The 25,028-nt window shown below is 39.8% G+C and overlaps 5 protein-coding genes across 7 annotated transcripts in view; 4 read left to right on the top strand and 1 right to left on the bottom strand.

Moving 5' to 3' along the window:
* The window catches only part of LOC135335599 (uncharacterized), a 106,798-nt gene that overhangs the window by 62,835 nt on the left and 18,935 nt on the right, over window positions 1-25,028 (top strand). Inside the window, exons 16-22 of the mRNA XM_064531137.1 lie at window positions 1,645-1,686; window positions 11,599-11,699; window positions 12,073-12,280; window positions 12,874-12,974; window positions 13,311-13,521; window positions 22,265-22,365; window positions 22,775-22,979. Of these exons, the coding sequence (XP_064387207.1) occupies window positions 1,645-1,686; window positions 11,599-11,699; window positions 12,073-12,280; window positions 12,874-12,974; window positions 13,311-13,521; window positions 22,265-22,365; window positions 22,775-22,979 (969 nt within the window). The remainder of the gene's footprint in view (window positions 1-1,644; window positions 1,687-11,598; window positions 11,700-12,072; window positions 12,281-12,873; window positions 12,975-13,310; window positions 13,522-22,264; window positions 22,366-22,774; window positions 22,980-25,028) is intronic.
* The window catches only part of LOC135335609 (uncharacterized), a 51,759-nt gene that overhangs the window by 19,309 nt on the left and 7,422 nt on the right, over window positions 1-25,028 (bottom strand). The window lies entirely within an intron of this gene.
* LOC135335605 (uncharacterized) lies at window positions 5,114-8,438 on the top strand. The gene is made up of 4 exons (XM_064531148.1): window positions 5,114-6,927; window positions 7,061-7,286; window positions 7,593-7,714; window positions 8,298-8,438. Exon 1 carries the CDS (start codon window positions 5,612-5,614, stop codon window positions 6,557-6,559), a length of 948 nt encoding a protein of 315 aa, XP_064387218.1. The 5' UTR covers window positions 5,114-5,611; the 3' UTR covers window positions 6,560-6,927; window positions 7,061-7,286; window positions 7,593-7,714; window positions 8,298-8,438.
* Window positions 9,383-25,028, top strand: part of LOC135335600 (uncharacterized) — a 47,182-nt gene continuing 31,536 nt past the window's right edge. For both annotated transcript variants that reach the window (XM_064531140.1, XM_064531138.1), the window contains exons 1-4: window positions 9,383-9,543; window positions 10,508-10,593; window positions 10,778-10,872; window positions 10,976-11,087. In XM_064531140.1, coding sequence (XP_064387210.1) covers window positions 9,456-9,543; window positions 10,508-10,593; window positions 10,778-10,872; window positions 10,976-11,087 — 381 coding nt within the window. In that variant the 5' untranslated portion in view covers window positions 9,383-9,455. The remainder of the gene's footprint in view (window positions 9,544-10,507; window positions 10,594-10,777; window positions 10,873-10,975; window positions 11,088-25,028) is intronic.
* Window positions 15,519-20,716, top strand: LOC135335607 (uncharacterized). Its single transcript, XM_064531163.1, has 2 exons — window positions 15,519-19,824; window positions 19,913-20,716. Exons 1-2 carry the CDS (start codon window positions 19,675-19,677, stop codon window positions 20,363-20,365), a joined length of 603 nt encoding a protein of 200 aa, XP_064387233.1. The 5' UTR covers window positions 15,519-19,674; the 3' UTR covers window positions 20,366-20,716.

Here is a 25,028-nt window from a genome sequence, read left to right as displayed (position 1 = left end):
AAGGAGTGGTATCATTACGACACCTGTGTGAATGTTCCTGCCGCTTTTCTCAAAAAATCAGCTGTTTGGCACTGTATGCAGTGCAGTGCTAAACCAGTCTTGAACTAAGATGTAACTGTTAACCGTCCATAAACTATGAACCATGCACCCGTACCATCTGTATCTATTCCCGGACAGAACTTCGGCATTATAATTATATGTAGTAGTAGTAACATTATTTTATCAAGCTGTAAAACTGTCAATCGTTAATAGATCTTTCTTTTGAAACAGTTGAAAACTGGGTCTTAAGAATGTGGAGGCCTCAAGGTTCACATGCTGCATGCAGCTCTATCTAGTACACCTGGCTGACAAGCTAGGCTGCTATAGTTTCTGAATATTATGTGACTGCATCCCTGTACATGGGTATGTGCGTATCTGTATGTCGTAATATGATGTGGAGAGGACCCTAGGTTGCCCTACATACACTCCTGGTCCAGAGACGTCTTTTTGTCTAGCCGGACTGATTATTTCAGGGGGGGACCAATTTTTTCTGAAAATTTCAGTCCCCGGACCGAAATTTTCATTGAAAAAATTCGTCCCCGGACAATTTTTTTCAGGACCATTTTTCCAGTGACAGCACAATGAATCCAGATCTAGATCTAAATGGAATTCTCAACAAGATAGACCAGAATGCCTCTACTGATCAATTAGAGAAGCTGAAACTACTGGCATCATCTGTGGTCTCGATCTCATTCAAGATCATTAAAGACCCATCGAAGATTACTAGCGATATCTATAGGGCTGTGTTTGATGTGTTTGAAGAAGAACGTACTGCTGTTGCAGTGTTCAAGAGGTTACTGACAGGAGCTGGCTATTCTAGGAGACATATTGAAGAACTAACGCAATTCACTGTTGCATCCCAGCCGTCCCCAGACCTAGAAAAGTTTTATTTCTACGAACTTCTGGTCAAAGTTTCAGATCGAGTCGGAAATGGCGACTACTTTTGGTATCTGAGGAATCGCATACCACGGAAATTGCTTGACATAAACCGTGATCGAATTTCAACTTGTGTACAATTGTTTAAAATCTTAGAGCAGAAGAGAATATTAGACCCATCAAAAGCGACGAGCTCTCTCACACAATTGGAGGGATGGCTCAAGGACATCAATAGAGATGACGTCGCTGAGATTGTGAGGAAGAGGATCGATGAAATTAGAGGTGAATGTTAATGTTGTGCATTTTGAGGCCACATGTACTTATAACCCTATATAGATCTACATGTATAATTATACAGTATAGCGGGTTATTTTCATATGGTGGAAATTTTCGCTAGTAACTACTTTCATTTGCATAAGAGAATTCGAGACAACTGCTCAGTTAGCTAGACCATTACTGATAGCTAGATTAGACTCCTGGTTGTCTAAGGAGGCCAGGGGGTGCTCAAGCCTCCTGAGCCCTTCGTTAGACACACCACTGATAGAGCATCATACGAAAATTAAATTATTCTACCGCGATACGTTTAACGTCACTATCCTGAGCTGTACGAATACTTAAAATACGAAATTGGGCAGTTTATACAAAAATTTACACCAAACAAAACTTCCCCGCTATACGATATACGTTATTATGTGTAAAGTTTTATTAATCATGCATTGTTTTCTGCAGAAAGAGAGCAGCCGCAACAGGGTCGAGTTCAACCTCTTAATAGTAAGTTCTACACTACATGATGCATCGATTGGTGGATTATACCTTAATTCCATGGTGTGATTTAAGCCCGCTGCGGTATCCAATCTCAAACCTTGAGGTTAGATACTCAGAAGTGACATAATTTTGTAGCTAAGCCTAAGTCGGCGATGCGTGAGGCTATGGGAATTTTACAACACTAGAAAGCACCGCGGGTGCTGATGCCTCGGTGGTGTCACCAAACATGAAGCAAAAAATGGGAAATGACTGACCATGATTGTTGATTGATACCAAAAGTTTGAAGTCCATAAAATTAATGGCTGCATGAAACAGCTAAGTGCAGTTTGCGGCTCTTTTCACTCTTACCCTGCACTAGAACGCTAGCTATTGGTAGCTGCAAGAGCGAGAACTCAGCCTCAGAAGAGAGCTGGCAAGGCTCTGCTAATGCAGCCATTTTAAACTTGGACTTTTTGGCATCTATCCTTTTTAACAACAATGATGGTCGATCATTACCCACTCTTTGAGTTTCTCTGTGATTCTGGATTCTGCCTTACAATTAATGCATGCAGCAAAATTGCAAAATTGTTCATAATTATAATGTGTGTCAGTATAAAACTATTGCTAATAACTAGTAGCTTTATGTTATGTAGCTTTGACACCTCCACCGAGGCACCAGCACCCGCGGTGCTTTCATTATATACATGTAATGTACATTCTATTGTGTCATGGTTCAATCGTTTACCTACTGTATAAATGTGGATGTCATTGATTGTTGTGTGTTTCTATGCAGGGTCCCTCACACTAGGAGAAGCGAGAGCTGTCTTGTGGGACGCTCGTGTTAATTGGTTCGACCTGGGGCTTGCGTTGGGTCTACAGTACAGCACACTAGAGGTGATTGAAGGGCATGCAGTTTCCTAGCACTCTCTATGGTTTCATGAACAATTAGTCACAGTCACCTTAATATGGTATATACAGAGAGTCTTACAACACCTGAAGATTCATAATTACCAAACTTCAGGTGTTGTAAGACTCTCTGTACCGTGTAAATTGTAAAGAAAGTGATTGTGGCTAATTTCCAGCTAGACTATGACTAATTATGTACTCAAAAATAATAATAATAATAAATGTGCTAAAGTGTAAAGATGAAATGTCCAAGCATCCAATAATTAGAGGGTTGCCTTAATTCATTTTTTTAAACTATACCAACGGAAAAATTGTACAAAATTAACATTTAACGTTCATGAATTTTCACTCTACAGGATATTAGGAACGACCACTATACCACAAAAGGTCACCTCACTGCAATGCTTAAAGTATGGCTCCAGTCCTTACCCAACCCCACCTGGTCTGAGCTGGTTAAAGCCCTAAGGTCACCACGCATTGGCCATCCTGACATTGTTGATGAGATTGAGGACAAGTACATCAAGAATGATGACTCCTCAGTACAGGAAAGCAAGGACACAACAGGTGAGTAGCGTGACTAATGGCAGTGACTATAATTATAGTGGTAATGCTTAATGCGGTAGTAAAACTGGTACACATAGAGTGTTATGACTTGTCGAGGTTTGGCTGCCCTATAAGATGCATGCAATTTTTGGAGAGACCTCTGATCACTCGGTACTTACCTAGTTGATCACATACCGTATAGCGGGTATATTTCAAGGGTATACACTTTACCGTTTTTCGCTGACTAAGCATGTACTGCGAACATACATGTATATACCTTAATACAGGCTTCTCCAGAGGAGGTACGACATAGGTTGACCTTTTGCTAACGAGTTACTCCCATATTGCATTCCTGCAGCATGACAGGATGTCACGCCCACATGATATTTGTGTTGACTCAGCAGGTATTTTATGCACCGTCAGCGCTATTTTACTTTTCTTTGTGTTTATCTCTTCTGGAGTCTCTCCAAGAGGCATTTTCTACTAGTTTATCAATCTTAGTATCTACTATAAGTGTTACATTAAGACAGGAGCCATAGAAAGCGCAACAAACTCTTACACTGTAAGTTCATAGCTCATTTCTTCAACTATGAGTATGCTATTCATTTTCTTGGATTACAATGCAAAATAAAACTGCGTTCTCGAGTTATGGCTACTTTAAAGGCTGTTGGAAACTATTCACACTCTTGCGTAGCAAAATATGTTGCCTATTCTACTTAGTAGTTAGCTCTGCACTAAAACGCTATAGCTATTGGTAGCTGCAAGAATGAGAAAAGAGCTACAAAGTCACACTGTTTCCATTAATTTTAGGTTTTCATTAATAATTATGGACTTTGAACTTTCGGCATCCTTTTCAACATGATTTCCCACTCTTTTTTTGCTCTTCCCTGCATGTAATGAACTGTACATGTGTGTACTGTATAGCAGGTAATTTTCATGGCGCAAAATATTCATAGTTTTTATGGTTTAACCTCTGACCACGAATATTTTATCCACGAATGAAGCGACCTTGCCTACCTTTACCTGCAGTGCAAGCAGCAACCACGAAAGTATTATCCACAAAGTGACTAAATATTGCTTAACCACAAATATTTTGCCCCCTCCCCGCCTGAAAATTATCCGCTATTATTTAACTATACTACTGTAGCTTCATTACCATAAAGCTTTGGCGCCTCCACCGAGGCATCAGCACCTGCGGTGCTTTCATTAATAAATCACTTGTAAACTTATAATATGTATACCTTTCACTTTCAGCCTCTGTTAAAGAGCAGTTGAAATACGAACACAAGCTGAACGAGCTGCTGACAGATAAGAAGAACACCATCAACCTCCGCTGCCTTAAACTGTACCTAATCGGCCTTTCAGGGCTCGGCAAAACCACCTTCCGAAAACGTCTGCTGGGTCACCTACTTAACCTGGCATCAATCCCACCACAAGACAGAAAACGCTGCAGCACTCTTCTTGCCGAGTGTACTCAAGTCCTGGCTGTGTCAAGTGACTCCAAATTGATTCTCAAAGCCTCCACAGATATTGACAAGGAAGCACAACTGATTTTTGCTTACTTGATTGGCTTTCAGCAAGTTCTGAATACTGCCATTTCCACAGTAGTCGAATCTGCTGATCCAACGAATGATCCCATTGATGATTCAAAGCCAAATGAAGATTCTGAAGCAAAACAAGTTCCTCAGGAAGGATCAAGCCAGCCAGCCAAACTAAAGGCTCCAGAAACCAAAGTCGACAAGATTATTGAAAATCTTCGAGATATTGTCAAGCGCGGCAATTACATGGAACAGTTGGTAGGCAAAGTTTTGCTCAACATCATTGACATAGGTGGACAGCCTGCCTTTTTAGAGATGCTTCCATTTTTGAGCAAAGGCCCTGGGATGTTTCTCGCTTTCTTCCCTCTCGATAAAAATCTCGACGAGCTTTATGAAGTTTCCTACGAACGTGACCAAGACAAAATCACCCCCTACCAAGCAAAGTATACGATTCGAGAGATCCTCTCCTAAATTCTTTCAGCCATCAGCCATCACGTCACAGTTGATTCGGATCTTGATTCCGAGATTGCCGATAAAGTTGAACATTTCCGAGATCTTCAAGCTGTCGTGAGTCTAGTGGGCACTTACCAAGACAAGTTAGAAATTCAAGCCAAGGCAGAAGTTGTTCAGGCAAAGCTCAAGGGGGATTATCCGGGTCTTGACGAAAACACCCTGAGAGCTGCAATACAGCTGATTCTGGAGGTGCAGCAAGAAGTCGAATCTGAGCAGAAGGTGGAGGAGATCTTTTCCGAATTAGAGGCAGAGGTTGGCAAGCAACTTGAATTACATTCCTTTTCAAAAGACCTGGTGAAAGCAAAGTCTACCACTGAAAAACAGCAGAGAAACCAACCACACCACAAGAGGATACCGAATTGCAAGTGCAAGTTCTCGAGAAAACTCTTCCTCCTGAAATCGAAAAGAAATTGAAACAGAGCACACCCAAAGCTATTCAACTTTTGCTCCAGATGAAGCAATGTAACGAAACCCTCTCCAAGCTAGCAAGTGCAGTTGATAAGTTGAGCACCGATTCTGCCATTCAAGCCAACACTAAAAAGCTGTTGCAGAAAAAAGTTCAAGAGAAGCACGAAGCTTTATCCACCATTACCTCAAAATTTGGTGAAGTCATCAGCCACCCAGATGATAATCAATTCTTCTCCGTTGATAATTTCAATGGCAAAGATACTGACATTGATCCGATTCGTGAACACCTTCAAACAGTGTTTGACTCACGTTTCAAAGCTGCCAAACTCCCGATTCGCCCAGTACAGCTCCTTTTTGGTGTCATTCTGAGAAAAGAATTTGAAATTGCGACGATGGAAGAGTGTATTCAGATCGGCAAAGCATTGCAGATGGATGAAGAGGAGGTGAAGTTCACTATTTGGTATTTGCACCAGTGTGTGGGGGCCCTTCTCTACTACCCTGACATCAAGGACAAGGAGTCTTACTTCAAAAACCGTGTCATCTGCAGCCCCAATGTTGTCTTCAACAGCATCAGTCTCCTTTTTGTCGAATCTCTTCTATCTCTACACTCATGTGATAGGAAGTATCGTTTCACCGCTGACGAGATCAATAAGTGGCAAGAATTCGGGCAATTCTCGATTGCTACGATTAAACTCTGCTGTTCCAAGTCAAACGAGACAAAAGTGAAAGAAGGTGAATTGATCCCGGTCGACAAGCTTGTGAAGTTGCTTGAGCATGTCAGTCTCCTTGCACCCATAGTTGGTAAAGGTCCCCAGCCAGTCTACTTCATGCCAGCTATCCTCGAGTGTGCCTCAAAGGAAGAGCTTTTAAATACTCCAGCCATCGACTCCAACACACCCTCTCCAATCAAGATCACCTTCGAGTCTGGCTATGTGCCCATTGGTGTCTTCTGTGCCATGATCAGCAAATTGGTTTCCGAGGGACAAAAATGAATTTTGGGGCTGAAATGGAATCTGCGAGAATCTCGTGTCATGAGAAATCTGGTCTCTTTCAATGTCAATAGTGCCAAACACCACATCACGCTGGTAGCCCACGCCGACTGTTACGAGATTCGAATCACCAAAAAAGATGATTGCGACATGCATGATCTCTGCTCCTATGTGCTGACTACCGTCCTGTATGTGATGAGTGGAATTAGCAAAAAGATCGAGCCGATTATTGCATTCAATTGTCAGTGCCCAAAGCATCAGAACGCTGAAGGAACGAGTTTGTGCAAGTTGATGGAGGGCCGCAGTCCTTTCTTTCAGTGTGGGGATGATCGTGTTCTCTGCCACCACATCAGGAATGTTGGTTTGCAAAGGTATAATTAATTACCGAGCATTATTTTTTTATTATGTGTTAGTAAATGCATACGTAGCATAAAAAGTTCTTTTACGTCATGTGGGTTTATACATATTCAATGTGTTGTGAATCAGATCATTTCCCACATGCAGGAAGTTAAATTGAATGAGGCAGCTGTTCTGAAAGCCCTGCCATTTGCTGACCCTGATGACCTCTCCTTCAAGTGGACCAGGAAAGGCAATAAGGTGACGGGTGGATCAGATAACGAGCTCACTGTGGACAAAGTGACGAGGGATCATTGCGATGGGTTCTACACTTGTGAAGTATCCAAGAACAAGCAGCTCTGCTTCAAAGTGTACCACTGCTTGAGAAGTATCAGTAAGTATTGACAATGGCTGTCATGATTCTACAGTAGAAGTATTCTATATAGATGTACGGTATATATGCAAATTTAGTGAGCATAATAATTAATATATAGAAGATAAGTCACATTAAGTTTGTTTTGACAACAGTGAGTTAATGTGCCTATTTCACCTCAATTATTTACAAGATACGTACATACATCATACCTATAGCCACGTCTGTTTTGACAACAGTACATTGTATAAGTATTCCTTACATGTTCTGGCTGTTACATTTTGCTACTAGTTTTTCATTACCAAACCACTTTCCCCCTTTGTCCAGGTGAGGCCACAGCTACAGGTGGTGACTTAACTCTCAAGACTGTCAAAGATGCTACTTGGGATGCTCGTGCAAAGTGGTACCACCTGGCCATTAACTTGGATGTGGACAGTGGAACTATTGATGTAAGTATTGCATAAGTATTGCATGCATGCTTGGGTTGTGTGAAGTATATTATCCAAATCAACTGTATTAGAATTTGTTATAGACTGTGTTAGGTGAATTGATCAGGGGGTTCTAGCTAATTCAGGATGTCATACGGGGGAGGGGAAAGGGGATATCCCCCTCTGGCTCAAAGTCCTGCATTCATGTCAGTGCAGGTACCAGATGCAAAGGCAACTCCAAACCCCACCATGCATGCAGATTCACCTAAGATAATAATTTTCCAGGCACTAACTGAGTATAACAGCTAGGGTATTGAAATAACAGTTGATCTTTTTTTAAGCAAAATGTTTTGTTTTCCCCCCTCTATTTCAAAATCCTGTATGACACACTGTTAAATTGCACTTCAAATTAATTTTGTTTTTTGTCGTTTGCTATTTAAAAGAGAAGGAATCACACGGTGTGAATGAGTACCATGCAAACAGACACCTCTTTGCATGTGAAGCACCGAGTATCAGTATTATAGCTAGTTATATAATTATAATAATTATAACCAGCTATAATAATTATACTCTCTTCATTAATTTGTTTCTCGTTTTTATGCAGAGTATACGAGTGTCTCACAACGATCGTGTGGACGAGTGTTTTGTTGCAATGCTGGAGGCGTGGTTCAAGAAGGGATCTCCGAGCTGGTCGGTCATGGTGGAGGCTTTGAGAGGCCGTGGGGTTGAGGGAGGGACCCTAGCCAACAATATCGAGAGGACATTTATGAACACTTACTAGTTAGCGAACCAACTTCAACAATAATTATAAACTTGCAATTATAGTCATTAATTTTTATTTTGTTGATTGTCATCATCATACATGTATAATAATTATTTTTATATGCAAAGAGAACTTTTTGATGAATAGAGAACTTTCAATGATGACATAATGTGATCATGAATTGTATACAGTTATAATTATTGTAGGGTCCATGGTATATTATAGTGTTTGATGATATGGTGAACTTATAATAACAGTGCCATCCTGTAGAAATGAGAAAGGGAAAGTGAAGCATAGCCAAAATACACATTATCATTGTATCATTGGTCTACAATGCTAGTGCATGTGTATTTAGTAGCACCAAAATACACACACGCATACACACATGCATACAATAAATGCCGCTACATATTGTGACAGGCTCTGGGAAAAAGGCCGTATTGGAGCAGGCTACAATTGTTGAGAGTTAAATACCAGATGATAGAGCAAAGAATTGCCTATGCATTGATATGCTTAGTTTGCAATACCTCTTTTCATACCTGAGTTATGCATGTTGGAAACTCAAAGTTCTGAAATAGTGGTATTGAGAAACGCCCACTTAAAGATTGCTAAAATTGGAAAAGTAAGGTAATGGTGGCTGCTTAGTCAAAGCGCTTCGGTAGAACGCGTTGGATTCAGAGCATCAGATTTTACAGAGAAGTAGTATAAAGACTGTAGATAACTATAAGCTAAGAAAAATTATTATGAGATTATACACTGCAGTCCATTAATCTGGCTATTGCTCAATACCGTACCAATATTTGCTCCAATAATTATGTCCTTTTTCCCAGAGCCTGTCACATAATTATTGTACAGTGCACTAACTCTACTAAAGGTGCAGAGCTGATTATAGTGATAAGGAATGCACATTGGTACATCTACGGAGTAAACAATGTACATACGAATTATGTCACAGTACTGCTATATAGCATAAGACACTATTAGGACACACAGGCTGAGATGGCTCTGAGACTAAAAGAAATTAGTGCAAGACTTGGCTGGAAAGAAAGTCTCTTTAACAGTTTCTATGTGATGGTTTCCTTTGAAGGTACAAATAATTATAATGCAATGTAGTCTAGCTAGATAGCATCATAGCTATACTGAGTAGCAATGATGAATCATAAGGCTGATAAGCACAGTAGATCCACTGAAATGGAAGCCAGTGATCCCATTATCAGTGATTCTGCGGTCATGTCAGCCCATATATATAACTGGTCCCCCATTGCTAAATGAATCCCTTGAACTGTCTATGGCAGAATGCCCTGCTGTAGGCAGTCCCCCTGCCACAGACCATATCATCAAGTTCTACTGTCCCCAGGGCCGGCCGGGTTAGGGTTTAGGGTTAGATACAGAGTTAATAGGTGGACTGTTTTCTGTACTCGGGGAACCATTTATTGCTGCCATGCACTGCATAATACCAAGAGTGCATAAGAAGAGAAGAGTGTCGAACTACTGATACTTCTACACAAACACTGTGCACAAAGCAACATGACTCGCACGTGATAAAGTATTGTAAATTTACTAGTAATCTCCTAGTAAATGTTAACCGTGACGTTTTTAGGGGTGTGGTAATCGAACAATTCTAGTTAGTTGTTAGCTTTCAACGTTCAGAGCTTGTGGAGCTGATCACTGCACACTGATAGGAGACAATCTCTTCACAAAAATCATCTAAATAGACACAATAGTCGAGTTGATCCTCTTCACTTGCACTCTTTATATCACTATTAACAACTTCTATGCGTTGCGTAACTATGCGCAAACGTCATCAATTGCGGATTGCTCACGTGCAATTGACAGGATATCACGTTACTTTGTGCACAGTGTTTGTGTAGAAGTATCAGTACGTAGTTCGACATTCTTCTCTTCTTATGCACTCTTGGCATTATGGTGTGACAGTCCAATTACCACAAATCTGTGGGATTAAGTAAAATTGCCTCTTCCCAATTAAGCCAACATTTTTAGTTATTTTAATGGCCTGCTAATGCTTCCATTGACTTGATGCTTCCATATAGGTAAAGAGAGACGGACGACCACAGTGAGACCCTCCCGAGTGAGAACAGAGATACCGCTAGTGGGCCATGCTGTGAACTGGAATGAGGTTAGCAGTTGTGTGAATTATGTATGAATATTATTGTCTATAGCTTATAACCTCAAAACTGATGTAATGGTGTTTAATAGCGTAGTACTACGTGTGACTATAATGTGTGTACATGTTTAGGTTTACTGTAGTCAAAAGGATTAAGTACTGCATTTGATATTGTCACTCTTCTCTTTAAATACAGGAGTTAGTGTTTCCACTGAAGGAACCCTTGCAGACCAGCGGTACCCAATCACTCAAGCTTGACTTGTACCGATATGTCATTACAGCGAGAACAGAGTGAGATTAAATTACGAAACGAAAATGTTTCTTATTGCTTGGTAACTATAGTACATGTATGAGTCATATTGTTTACTTTAGACTACAATTTATGTGTCTACAGGTTTATCGGTACGGGTACATTGGATATCTCTCTCGGTCTTCTCAGAAATGGCAGATACCAATCCCCACCACTCTCTTTAAAGAACAAGGAGGGAGAGTCACTGGACTCAGAGGTGATTCATTCATTTTGTCTCACAGTGCATGCATACTGGTGTTGGTATACAATTTGGAGCTGGCCGTGCCGATAATAGTATGCTCTTATACTCCTGAGCTGTTCCCTCATCATCACCCGTTAACACAATCATTCAATTGTGCTGATACGTACGTACATGATAATGCGATTCTGTTGTAGTCACATGATCTCAAGCACTCATGTATTACCCACCTCCAGTATACAGTCAGTGTGACAGTGGAGTATGATGATCTTGCCGAGGAGATACATGATGGTACTGTATATACATGCACAGACTGCATGCAAGTAAAATAAGCGCTATATTTACTTTTAGCATGGCCATTATTACAATAATTATTTTACAATAAGCAATGTTTCTTTTTTTTATCTATAGCTTTCTTCAGAGTAGACATTATATACATGTAATATTAATACACATTGTATTGTGTCATGGTTCAATCATTTACTATGTAAATGTTGTGTGGATGTCATTGCTTGTAATGTGTTTCCAGGGTCCCTCACACTAGGAGAGGTGAGTGCTACCTTGAGGAGTGTTCGTGGTCTTTGGTACCACCTGGGGCTTGCGTTGAATCTACCATTCGAAACACTAGAGGTGATTGAAGGGCATGCAGTTTCCTAGCACTCTCTATATATGGTTTCATGAACAATTAGTCACGGTCATTTTATTTACAGTAAATACAGAGAGTCTTACAACACATAACTATGAATCTTCAGGTGTTATAAGACTCGCTGTACCGTGTAAATTGTAAAGAAAGTGATTGTGGCTAATTTCCAGCTAGACTATGACTATAATGTATGCAAAAATAATAATAATGATGCTAAGTATAAAGATGAAATGCCCAAGCAATCCATTAATTAGAGGATTGCCTTAATTAATTTTTTTAAACTACCAACGGAAAAATTGTAAACAATTATTATAACTTAACATTTTAACGGTTTAACGTTAATGACTTTTCACTCAACAGGATATTAGGAACAACCACCATACCACAGAAGGTTGCTTCACTGCAATGCTTGAAGAATGGCTCCAGTCCTCACCTAACCCCACCTGGTCTGATCTGGTTGAAGCCCTGAGGTCACCACGCATTGGCCATCCTGACATTGCTGCTGAGATTGAGGTCAAGTACATCAAGAGTGATGACTCCTCAGTGCAGGAAAGCAAGGACACAGCAGGTGAGTAGCGTGACTAATGGCAGTGACTATAATTATAGTGGTAATGTTTAATGCGGTAGTAAAACTGGTACACTCATAGAGTGTTATGACTTGTCGAGGTTTGACTGCCCTATAAGATGGATGCAATTTTGGAAACACCTCTGAAATATATAATCACTCGGTACTTACCTAGTTAATTGTATATCATATAGCGGGTATATTTCGAGGGTATAAACTTTACCGTTTTTCGCTGATTATTAGCATGTACCGCGAACATACGTGTATATATACCCACGAATGTTTAATATCACAGCATGCATGCATGCGCCAAAGGCTGAAAGTTTACAATCAAATCTGCAAAATCCTCTCAAACGGTCTTTCCGCGAAAGTTTGTACCCTCGAATAATACCTGCTATAAGATGGCAGACAGTGTATCTAAAAGTTACTTTCTCACTTCAAAAAAAATTATTTAATCATTGCATGCATAGCATCGCATTAATTCTGCCCTAATTTGTGTATCTGATTGGATGGGCACACCTCCATGTTTAGATTGTGGCTAACCCTTGATTTCAAACCACACCCTTTACATTGTCGTCTATTACATATGTTTCCAGGGTCTCTCACACTAGGAGAGGTGACATCTGCCGTGTGGGGTGTTCGTGGTGAATGGTTTGAGCTGGGGCGTGTGTTGGATCTATCATACAGAACACTTACGGTGATTGAAGGGCATGCAGTTTCCTCTATGGTTTCATGAACAATTAGTCACAGTCACCTTATTTACAATTTACACAGTATATAACACCGGTATAAATAGAATCTTCAGAGAATCTGGTGTTGTAAGACTCTCTGTATCGTGTAAATTATAAATAAGACCATGGCTAATTTCCAGCTAAGCTAGACTATGACTATAATTATGTACGCAAAAACAACAATAATGTTGCTGAAGATGAAATGTCCAAGCGTCGCATAGAGGATTGCCTCATTAAAATTGTTTGAAACTACCAACTTGTTACTTAACATGTTAACGTTAATGAATTTTCACTCTATACAGACTATTCGGGATAACCACCGTACCTCAGAAGGTTGCTTCACTGCAATGCTTGAAGAATGGCTCCAGTCCTCACCCAACCCCACCTGGTCTGAGCTGGTTAAAGCCCTGAGGGTACCACTATATTTTAACCGGCCTGACATTGCTGATAAGATTGAGGACAAGTACATCAAGAGTGATGACACCTCAGTGCAGGAAAGCAAGGACACAGCAGGTGAGTAGCGTGACTAATGGCAGTGACTATAATTATAGTGGTAATGTTTAATGCGGTAGTAAAACTGGTACACTCATAGAGTGTTATGACTTGTTGAGGTTTAGCTGCTCTATAAGATGCATGCAATTTTGGAGAGACCTCTGAAATACATAATCACTCATACTTACCCAGTTGATCGTATACCGTATAGCAGGTATATTTCAAGGGCATAAACTCTACCGTTTTTTGCTGACTAAGCATGTATTGCGAACATACGTGTATATATACATGTACCCACAATTAAATGTTTAATATCGCAGCATGCATGCGCCAAAAGGCTGAAAGTTCACAATTAAATCTGCGAAATCCTCTCAAACGATATTTCTGCGAAAGTTTGTACCCTCGAATATACCGATACATGACAGACAGTGTATATCCTCATTTAAAAGTTACTTTCTCACTCCAAGAAAAAAATTTAATCGATGCATGCTTATCATCGCATTACTTCTGCCCTAGTTTTGAGTATCTGATTGGATCCGATGGGCACACTCCCATGTTTAGATTGTGGCTATAACCTTGATTTCAAACCACATGCACTTACATCGTCCTCTATTTACATGTGTTTCCAGGGTCCCTCACACTAAGAGAGGTGAGAGCTGCCTTGAGGAGTGTTCGTGGTAGGTGGCTCAACCTGGGGCTTGTGTTGGGTCTACTACTGGAAACACTACAGGTGATTGAAGGGTATGCAGTTTCCTAGCACTCTCTATGGTTTCATGAACAATTAGTCACAGCTAGTTACCTTATTTACAATTTACACGATACACAGAGTCTTACAATACCGGTATAAACATAATAATTAGAATCTTTAGAGCACTTTATACATGTATTAGAATCTCTGTAATACTTTCTGTACCTTGTAAATTATAAGGTGACCGTGGCTAATTTCCAGCTAGAGTGACTATAATTATGTAATGGTGCTAATTAAAGTATAAAGATAACCATCTCATAATTAGAGGATTTTCTTTTTAAACTGCCAACGAAATATGATTGTTACTTAACATGTTAATGTTAATGAATTTTCACTCTATACAGGATATTGAGGTGAACCACCATACCACAGGAGATCGCTTCACTGCAATGCTTGGAGAATGGCTCCAGTTCTCACCCAACCCCACCTGGTATGATTTGGTTGAAGCCCTGAGGTCACCAATCATTGCCCGTTCTGACATTGCTGCTGAGATTGAGGACAAGTACATCAAGAGTGATGACTCCTCAGTGCAGGAAAGCAAGGACACAGCAGGTGAGTAGCGTGACTAATGGCAGTGACTATAATTATAGTTGTAATTTCTAATGCGGTAGTAAAACTGGTACACTCATAGAGCTAGTGTTATGACTTGTCAAGGTTTGGCTGCCCTATAATTGTATATAAGATGCATAGAGTTTTGGAGAGACCTCTGATCACTCGGTACTTACCCAGTTGACTGTATACCGTATAGCAAGTATGTTTTGAGGGTATAAATTTTACCGTTTTTCGCTGACTAAGCATGTATTGCGAACATACGTGTATATACATATAGAGTAAGTAACTGATCTTTGCCAGATACTTATAATCGGCGGCTATTGCTCGAAGCACAAGACGATTTTGCACAAATCTAACTACATGAACCTACAGATGAGTAAGAAAGTAACAGCTCCCAAAAATTTGGAAAGAATAACTCGCTTGCGGACGGAGTGGTGGTCATGAGAAGTGAGCTGTCGAATTGATCAATTGTCGTCAGTGAGACATTTATCTCCGTCTTTGCACGCTTACTAAGTACTGAAACTACCAGCACTAAACAATACTTCTTGGCACAACTCTAACTAGTGAGCACTACTTGCAGGCAAAGCAGCGTTAGCTGCAGATCGAGCCCCACCCAGCTAGGCATGACGAAAATTTTGCAAAAAATAATGCTGATTCAACAATTGTGCACAGTCAGCAATAATTAAAGGGATTAGCCTCGATTCCAGGCCGCACTGAAGATTATGTGCATAATTATTGCTGAATCAGCATTATTTTTTGCAACATTTTCGTCATGCCTAGCTGGATGGGGCTCAATCTGCAGCTAACGCTGCTTTACCTGCAAGTAGTGCTCACTAGTTAGAGTTGTGCCAAGAAGTATTGTTTAGTGTTGGTAGTTTCAGTGCTTAGTAAGTGTGCAAAGACGGAGATATATGTCTCACTGACGACAATTGATCAATTTGGCAGCTCACTTCTCATGACCACCACTCCGTCCGCAAGCGAGTTATTCTTTCCAAATTTTTGGGAGCTGTTACTTTCTTTCTGAGAGTAATCAACAGTGCTTTCGGAAGGCCTCTTCTGTGCCCAAGTTCTTAAGTGCTTTATCATAATTATAGAGCTTCGTTAGTTGTATACAATGTATGCATAGATCAAGAACTCTATGTAATCATGGAACTGTACTGTTAATGCATATTGTATTTTTTGATCCTTTGAGTTCGCCTTGAGCTATATAGAGTGTTAAATTTAAAATGACTTTGTTATACTGAAGAGTGTGCACTACAATCTACCAAGCAATTTTTAACTTCAAGCAAAAGCTAGCTATTATAAACTTGCATGCATGTGTTTTGAATCTGAATGGTTTCACTCTTGATAGTTGTTAGGCTTCTTGCATGTATACACTGCCATGCATTACTACCACTCGGTCGTATCGTATAGAGTTAGCTTAATATACTCTTGAAGGGAATAGTGGTTTAACTTGCAATGTTGCAGCAACGGGGCCGGCTTGTGCTCAAAGGTCACCAATTCCGAAATGTGTGGGAGTTTAATATAACTTTTGCATGTTCTCTGTGAACATGTTAATTTCCACAATATTTACAAATACAGCCTGAGGCTCAAAATTTAGATCCTCGAAAACTGTTTCGAGATAAATATAGCCTATAATTGTATAGCATTTAGCCTGATAGCAATTTCCTATACTGACCCTAAATGTAGCACAACTTGAATGCGTGTATAGACTTCATTCATGCACTTGTTTCTGTGTTCGTGAGTTGAATTTATACTGCAATTACGGACCTTGGGCCTTCATAAGTAATTGACTCTCCAATCGAGATCACATGACAGTTTATTATGATCCAACTAAGTGGCATAATTGTAGGAATAAAAGGACTATCCTGTATAGCTACTACATTTTTGCTACAATGTATTAGGTAAATGGCTTCACCTCAACCCATTTACATACCTTGGCGTCTATACATGTAGGGAAAGTACAGCTCATAGATATAAGTTGCATTTTTATTACATCTTTCCGAGCAGTATACATAATCAAAGGAAAACCTGATAGAGACAAGGTATATTTGCGTTGAGGTCGGCCCCAGAAGTTATGTGGTCAATTATGGCTTCATTTATGGTTTATGTGGTGGACAAGTGGTCTTCTACATAGAAAATGCTAACTTTTAGCTGGTTGAAGCTTATCAGCTCTACAGCATATCGATAGAAGTATTTTTTAACAAAGAATCCAATGGTATATGAAATTGTGAATTTCAGTAAAGTATGACAAAGTTATGATAACATTATCAAGGTTAACCTCAACCCACAAATAGACTTTAGTATAGACTACTGCTTGACATTATTTATGTTATTGCTCTATGAAATATGTAAATTCTTGAAAGGGGTTGGGTCTCTCCCATGCAACTGACATATTACTGATGATTACAAACTGAATCACAATACATGCAGGTTTCGAGTCTGTCCCTCTTCCATTAAATTAATTGCAGCATACATGCACTCCATGCATTGAAATGGTGTAGTGCATGAAACCAGCTGGTTCAATTCATCGATCAGACATGCGATCAAAAAGTGTTCCCTCACATAATTATACAAATGGCGAATTGATTGACTATTTGTCTAGTTCGGTTTAATTTAACCTCTTTATAGGTGACCTGACCAGATTTTATAACTTTTATTGTAGCACTATATATAGAATTGCAGAAAATAATATCCGTAATTGCAGTAAGATGTGCAGTAGAACCTGTCTACTGACGAGATAGGTCCATACTTTCTTCTCTAGTTGATTGTTCACGTGCGAGAACACTGTTTTAATAGTGTATATCCACGGCTTGGTTGGCTTGTGGAGACACAGCATGGGAAGTTGGGTGGGTATAGAGTGCTGTGAGATAGATGGGATCTGGTCTTACTTCCACAATAATGTGGACAGGAAGTAAGTACTGCATGGAATGAGTTATTAAAATACTCTTGGAATTGTAGGATGACACCAAGACATGACGAGGTTGGTACCAAACTGCAGCGTACACCCTCAGCCACCCACCACAATACATTTCGGTAGTTAAGAACCTCCCATGCATATTTTAGCAATGGGGCAACGCCGAAACACAAGAAAGAAGTGGCACTTTACGACATGCCTCGATTTTATTAATTTTGTGCACTGTCTGTGACATTTATAATGGCCCAATGCAGCACCATTAATATTTTATGTCCAAAACATACAGACATTTTTGTTTACACACAATGTAAAGCTCACAATGTAAAGCTATAATAGTTGTGTCTACCCATTCCCATTCAATATCTTGTTTTAGTGGCCTCTTATGTTTGTGTTTTTAGCTTAACTATTTGAAACAGCCATATATACATGCAAGTATAATTATAATTACCCTGTGAGTGTGCAGCAGGGATAGAGTGATGTGTGTCGGTTTATTTATGTGTGTGTGTGTGTGTGTGTGTGTGTGTGTGTGTGTGTGTGTGTGTGTGTGTGTGTGTGCGTGCGTGCGTGCGTGCGTGCGTGCGTGCGTGCGTGCGTGCGTGCGTGCGTATGGTCATGGACACAAAAATGAGTTGTTTGAGCAAACTAGACACTTTCATGGACTGCTTAAACTGCTAATGAGATAATGTTCAAACGAATCCACAAAAAAACACTGTTTTCTAATCGATCTAATCGTTGCTTTATAGATTCACAATCATTCCCCATTCACCCAAAATGACAATGATAATAAGGCCATTGTGCAATGAAGCTTGTTACATATGGCTTTGATAAGAGGGTGATAGAATTACTGTGTTTATGTGAGCTTAAGAGTATCAGGTTAAACAGGTAATATCATATCCTGTGCAATAATCTTTGAACAATGCTGCATTCCTAGAGAGCACCGCTAAAAAAATGTATCATCAAAATGGAGGGAGTAGCCACTTCCCCTATAGAAGTACACTTAGCCAGGATGGGATCGTTAAGAATGCTGTCATTCATACACATTTACGTCAAGGATTACAGACGTATAAAAATTGCATAAATATTAACAGAAGTCTCCTTACGTGAATAAGAGTTTTCTTGAATGGCTGAGCCAATCAATGGAAGGAATTGTTACAACACTCAGTCTTACACCACGGCTTGCAACAGTGTGATAATGATACGTAGCGAAGGTCAATGGGTTAATCTGTGCATGGTACTCAGTTTTGCTTGCACTCCAGCTCAGGTGATGAATGCATGTGTGTAGCATGCACGTCATGTGAAAACCGTGTGGGGCCTTTATGACCTAAACTGAATATAGCTATAGCAGCTGTTTTGAAACTGGACTACAATGAATTAACGATGGACACCATGCATGTAGGGTATAATTTTATTTGTACAGTGGAACCTCCATAGAACAGACACCATTGGGGAACAGCCTTTTAGCTGTTATAGAGAGGTGGTCTTCCTTGGGAGGTTTCGATTGCCAGCCATGCACGGGGTGGATCAATGCCATAGAACCGATTTCTATCATACTGCTTGTCTCGTACATTAGATAGGCCTATACTCTTTCATGCCAGCTGAAGATATTGCATTGGCATTTGTAATAGCAAGAATCTCTTTAGTAATATCCTGTTCAAAGGCTGAGTACAAATTTTCCCCATTCAAATTGTCCATGGTTACCACTTTTAAAAGAATTCCACTAGCATGAGTAGCATGAGTACAAGCTCCTCAAATTACAATGAGCATGCAGATAATCTCTGGCTGCATGGTGGAGAGCAAACTTGCATTCTTGTATTACCTAATTATTGCTCCATACAAGCTAGCTATAGTGGAGTATATAAAAAGAACATTTCTTTGGTTCAGTCAGTCAGACCAAAACACCTCCAAGAAAACAACTTCTTCGATTGCACAGCCTATATAAAGCTCACCACTCTCCGAAATGGCTTCTTCAATCCGTATGCTCTTTGCAGCAGCTGTACTGCTATTCACCACCTGCAAGGCAGCCCCCATCGTTAGGAGACAATCAACTAATGAGTCGGATGCACTAACAAATTATGCTCTAGGACTGATTATTGGAACTCATATTGCAGTAAGTTACTATACAATAGAAGATTTCTATGGAACACTATTTTATTTAATGCATATGGAAAAATATTAATCCTTGTTTTCTTCTTTAGAATGCCTCACTTGTTGACCGCCTCACAAATCACTCGGCGAACCTCTCAGAGTCCGCCTTTGGTGCAGTCCGGATCGCTTGTACTCTCCACTCTGGCTACAAGAACATTGACGCTCTCTCACCCAACGACTCTGCTGACGCCTTGATTATACTCATTTCTGAGAAGATCCAAGAAGACGCTTGTGAATTGCTCAAGGAAGAAGTTGGTCCCTCTGTTTTTAGTCTGGATTGTGGGAGTGAGAGTGTGTTTAGTGATTTGGACAACATCTGTGCTCTCTGGGACTACTCGGTCATGGCTCAGTCAAATGCCGACAACTTGAAGGTTGTCACGGGAACTCGATGCGATTCCGATGAGTCTATGAAGATAAAATGTGACGAATGGATTTGCAATCATAATCTTCAAGACAACGATTCTATTATGAGGGCTAGCCTCACCCCTGAAGAGTGTCCATAAACCACAGTATAAATTTCATCCCTTATCAAATTACAATAATAATTATTACCAATTGATCATATTTTCTCTGTTGTTAGAGATTCACACAATTAAAATTATTATTATTTCTTTGCTATGGAATAGTTATCAGAATTTCATTGAATGACATTGTGGCTTATATCTGAACTTATTTTGTCTGCATGATTGTGTATTGCATGGACAGGTGTCACAGTGTTTGTGAGTTTCAATAATTATGGTAAGCTCGTGCACACTTAGCAACACACCGACCTTGGTGCTCCGGTGTAGATTCTCAGTTGGTACGTACTATAATGAAATTATGTATTGAGCAATTCTATAAGCCAATGGGATTAAACAGCTGGATGGATGTTTCCACAGTAGTTATCTTTTAACTGTGTGGGCCCAGATTGCTTTTCATAGCTCCAAATCCATCAGTTTTTTGGCATACTACAGTGATAGTATACTGGCGTCATCGTTTTCATCTTTCGTACACACTATATGCATGGACTTAATTCAGTGTAGTACTGTATTGTGAAGGATTTACATTTGCGAACGTTGCAAGTGCTTATACCATGCACCTCACAGATATTTGATTAAACTTCTCTGCAATCTTTATTTTGGTACTGAAGGTGCATTGGTGATGCAATTACAGTATAAGCAGTGGCTAATATTAGATTGTTTGTTTTGCCAACTGCGTGGGAGACAAATCCTCAACAAGTGGCCATCACATAAACTCAGCACCAAGCAATTGAAGCATTGCGTATTAAATTGCTCATTGTTTTTAAATGCTGTCATATTCAGTCTCTTGGCAACAACATGGTTTGAGTGATTTGATATAGATCATCCATTTATGTGATATGCATGCATGTCTAAAAATGGCTGTAGATTTGTTTTTGGGAGTTTTGAAGTGGTTAAGCTATATATAGAGTAACTACTAGCATCTTATATGGTACTGTATACACTGTTCTGTGTCTTGCTTTGCCAACTTTGAAGTTTAATCAAATATCTGTGCATGAGATGCATGGTATATATTAAGCATTTCTACAAAGTTTGCAAATTTAGTTCTTGCATGTTCTGCGAAGGTTTGTTTGTGCAGTTTTAGTGACTAAAAGGCTAAAAACTCTCCAGCGCATGCTGACTGTTAGAATTACTGACCTTTTTTAAATGATGAATGCACATGCTGACTGTTTAGTAGAAGTGACGACCTTTTTTAGGTAAAATTCAGAGTCTTTGTCCTGCTCAACTAACTGTGCTTACTGGAACCCCTCTTTCAAGAATCCTAATCCGCCACTAGGCATCCATATGATATAATTATATACAGGTAAGCAGACTCACATATTATAAACAGACATGCACCAAATGACTATACTATACCCACTGGCCGAGGTACGAGGTTTCTTGGTTTTCTTGGTTTTCTGAAACAAAGTACCTGATAGCTGTTCTGTAGGAGTATGACCTACCATCCTTCGGGAAGTTTCTGCTACATCTGAATCGACACAAGACAACGAATAGAGTCAGAGTCCACTTCTTCATGTTCATTCTGTTGTCATGCTTTAATCATACTCATGCATTAGTTTATAACATTGTTGTTGTCAATGAAATGTTCATACTATGTAGCTAAATACAATAAATTAATTGTCATAGAGCCAAGTGTAAGCCTCGATTTGAGGCCGCGGGTGGGCGTATATTTGAATGAAAACTCGTTGTTCACGATTAAACGCCCAGTCCTCTAATAAGCCTAAACTTCTTACAGAAAAGGTGGGCGTATTTTCGCGAGGGTACGGTAATATTAATATTGTATTGTGTCATGGTGCAATCTTTTTATGTTGTGTGTATGTCATTGCGTTTCCATGCATGTTTCCATGCATGTTTCCATTGTCGTCTATTTACATGTGTTTCCAGAGTCCCTCACACTAAGAGAGGTGACAGATGCCTTGTGGAGTGCTCGTTATAAATGGAAGAGTCTGGGGCGTGTGTTGGGTCTACAATCCAGCACAATAGAGGTGATTGAAGGGCATGCAGTTTCCTAGCACTCTCTATGGTTTCATGAACAATTAGTCACAGTCACTTTATTTACAATTTACACGGTATAAACTTAGAATCTTCTGATACCGGTATAAACATAATTATTAGAGCACTTAATTTATAACCCTAACCATACAATACATGTATTAGATACCAGTGTTTTTATAATTTCTGTAATACTCTCTGTACCGTGTAAATTGTATATAAGGTGATCGTGGCTAATTTCCAGCTAGACTATAACTATAATTATGTACGCAATAATAATGGTGCTAAAGTATAAAGTATAAAGATAACCGTCTCATAATTAGAGGATTTTCTTTTTAAACCACCAACGAAATATGATTGTTACATAACATGTTAACGTTAATGAATTTTCACTCTATACAGGCTATTGAGAAGCACTACTTAGTTGGAGATTACCTCACTATAATGCTTGAAGAATGGCTCCAGTCCTCACCCAACCCCACCTGGTCTGATCTGGTTAAAGCCCTGAGGTTACCAATCATTAACCATCCTAACATTGCTGCTGAGATTGAGGACAAGTACATCAAGAGTGATGACTCCTCAGTGCAGGAAAGCAAGGACACAGCAGGTGAGTAGCGTGACTAATGGCAGTAACTATAATTATAGTGGTAATGTTTAATGCGGTAGTAAAATTGGTACACTCATCAGTTATATTGCGCATGCGCAGAAGTCTATTCTACTGACAGCCCCTCCTCTTTTCAGTTTGCTATTTTTGTCCGGATTTGCGAGGTTTCGGACGAAAGGGGTCTGGATTAGCGAGGTTCTACTGTACTTTCATTTGCATAAGAGAATTCGAGGCAACTGCTCAGTTAGCTAGACCATTACTGATAGCTAGATTACTCTCATGGTTGTCAGGAAGGCTCAAGCCTCCAAAGCCCCTCGTTAGGCACTCTGTAGCTAAGCCTAAGTCGGCAATGCGTGAGGATACAGGAATTTTACAACACTAATTAAATGAAAGCACCGCGGGTGCTGATACCTCGGTGGTGGTACCAAACATGAAGCAAAAAGTGGGAAATGATTGACCATGATCATTGATGCCAAAAGTTCAAAGTCCATAAAATTAATGGCTGCATGAAACATGCAGCTCTCTTCTCACTCTTGCAGCTACCAATAGCTAGAGTTCTAGTGCTAAGTATGCATGCAGCAAAATTGCATATAATGTGTGTCAGTATAAAACTATTGCTAATAGCTAGTAGCTTTATATTATGTAACTTTGACACCTCCACCGAGGCATCAGCACCTGCGGTGCTTTCATTATATACATGTAATGCACATTCTATTGTGTCATTGTTCGATCGTTTACCTACTGTATAAATGTGGATGTCATTGCTTGTCATGTGTTTCTATGCAGGGTCCCTCACACTAGGAGAGGCGAGAGATGTCTTGTGGAGTGTTCGTGCTAAATGGTACAACCTGGGGCAGATGTTGGGTCTACCAGACAGCACACTACTGGTGATTTAAGGGCATGCAGTTTCCTAGCACTCTCTATGGTTTCATGAACAATTAGTCACAGTCACCTTATTTACAATTTACACTGTACACAGAGAGTCTTACAACACCGGTATAAACATATTAGAATCTTCAGATACCGGTGTTGAAAGACTCTCTGTACCATAAATAATTTCCAGCTAGACTAGGACTATAATTATGTACACAAAAATAATAATAATGGTGCTAAGTATAGAGATGAAATATGTCTGAGCGTCGCATAATTATATTAGAGGATTGGAAAAGTTATTGTTAATTAACATGTTAACGTTAATGAATTTTCACTCTATACAGACTATTCAGAAGGACTACCATACCAGGGAAGGTCGCTTCACTGCAATGCTTGAAGTGTGGCTCCAGTCCTCACCCAACCCCACCTGGTCTAGGCTGGTTAATGCCCTGAGGTCACCAATCATTGGCCGTTCTGACATTGCTGCTAAGATTGAGGACAAGTACATCAAGAGTGATGACTCCTCAGTGCAGGAAAGCAAGGACACAGTAGGTGAGTAGCGTGACTAATGGCAATGACTATAATTATAGTGGTAATGTTTAATGCGGTAGTAAAACTGGTACACTCATAGAGTGTTATGACTTGTCGAGGTTTGGCTGCCCTATAAGATGCATGCAATTTTGGGAGAGACCTCTGATCACTACCTATAGTTGATCACATACCGTATAGCGGGTATACTTCAATGGTATAAACTCTACCGTTTTTCACTGACTAAGCATGTACTGCGAACATACATGTATATACCCACGAATGTTTAATACAGGCTTCTCTAGTCACGATTTCTTGGATTACAATGCAAAATAAAGCTTCGTTCTCAAGTTATGACTAGTTTTGTTTACTTTGAAGGCTGTTGGAAACTCTTCACACTCTTGCGTAGCAAAATATGTTGATAGTTGATACATTCTACTTAGTAGTTAGCTCTGCACTAGAACGCTAGCTAGTAGCTGCAAGAGTGAGAAGAGAGCTGCAAAGCCACACTGTTTCCTAGATTTTCATTAATAATTATGGACTTAACTTTCGGCATCCTTTTTAAGGTCAATCATTTCCCACTCTTTAATTATCCCTGCATGTAATGTAACTGTACATGCATGTGTGTACCCAAGAGTTCATTAGGAAGAG

The sequence above is a fragment of the Halichondria panicea genome, chromosome 4 (genome assembly GCF_963675165.1).
Source record: "Halichondria panicea chromosome 4, odHalPani1.1, whole genome shotgun sequence".
Classification (NCBI taxonomy): domain Eukaryota; kingdom Metazoa; phylum Porifera; class Demospongiae; order Suberitida; family Halichondriidae; genus Halichondria; species Halichondria panicea.
The sequence above is the reverse complement of the archived record's forward strand: the minus strand, read 5'-3'. Positions and strand labels throughout refer to the sequence as shown.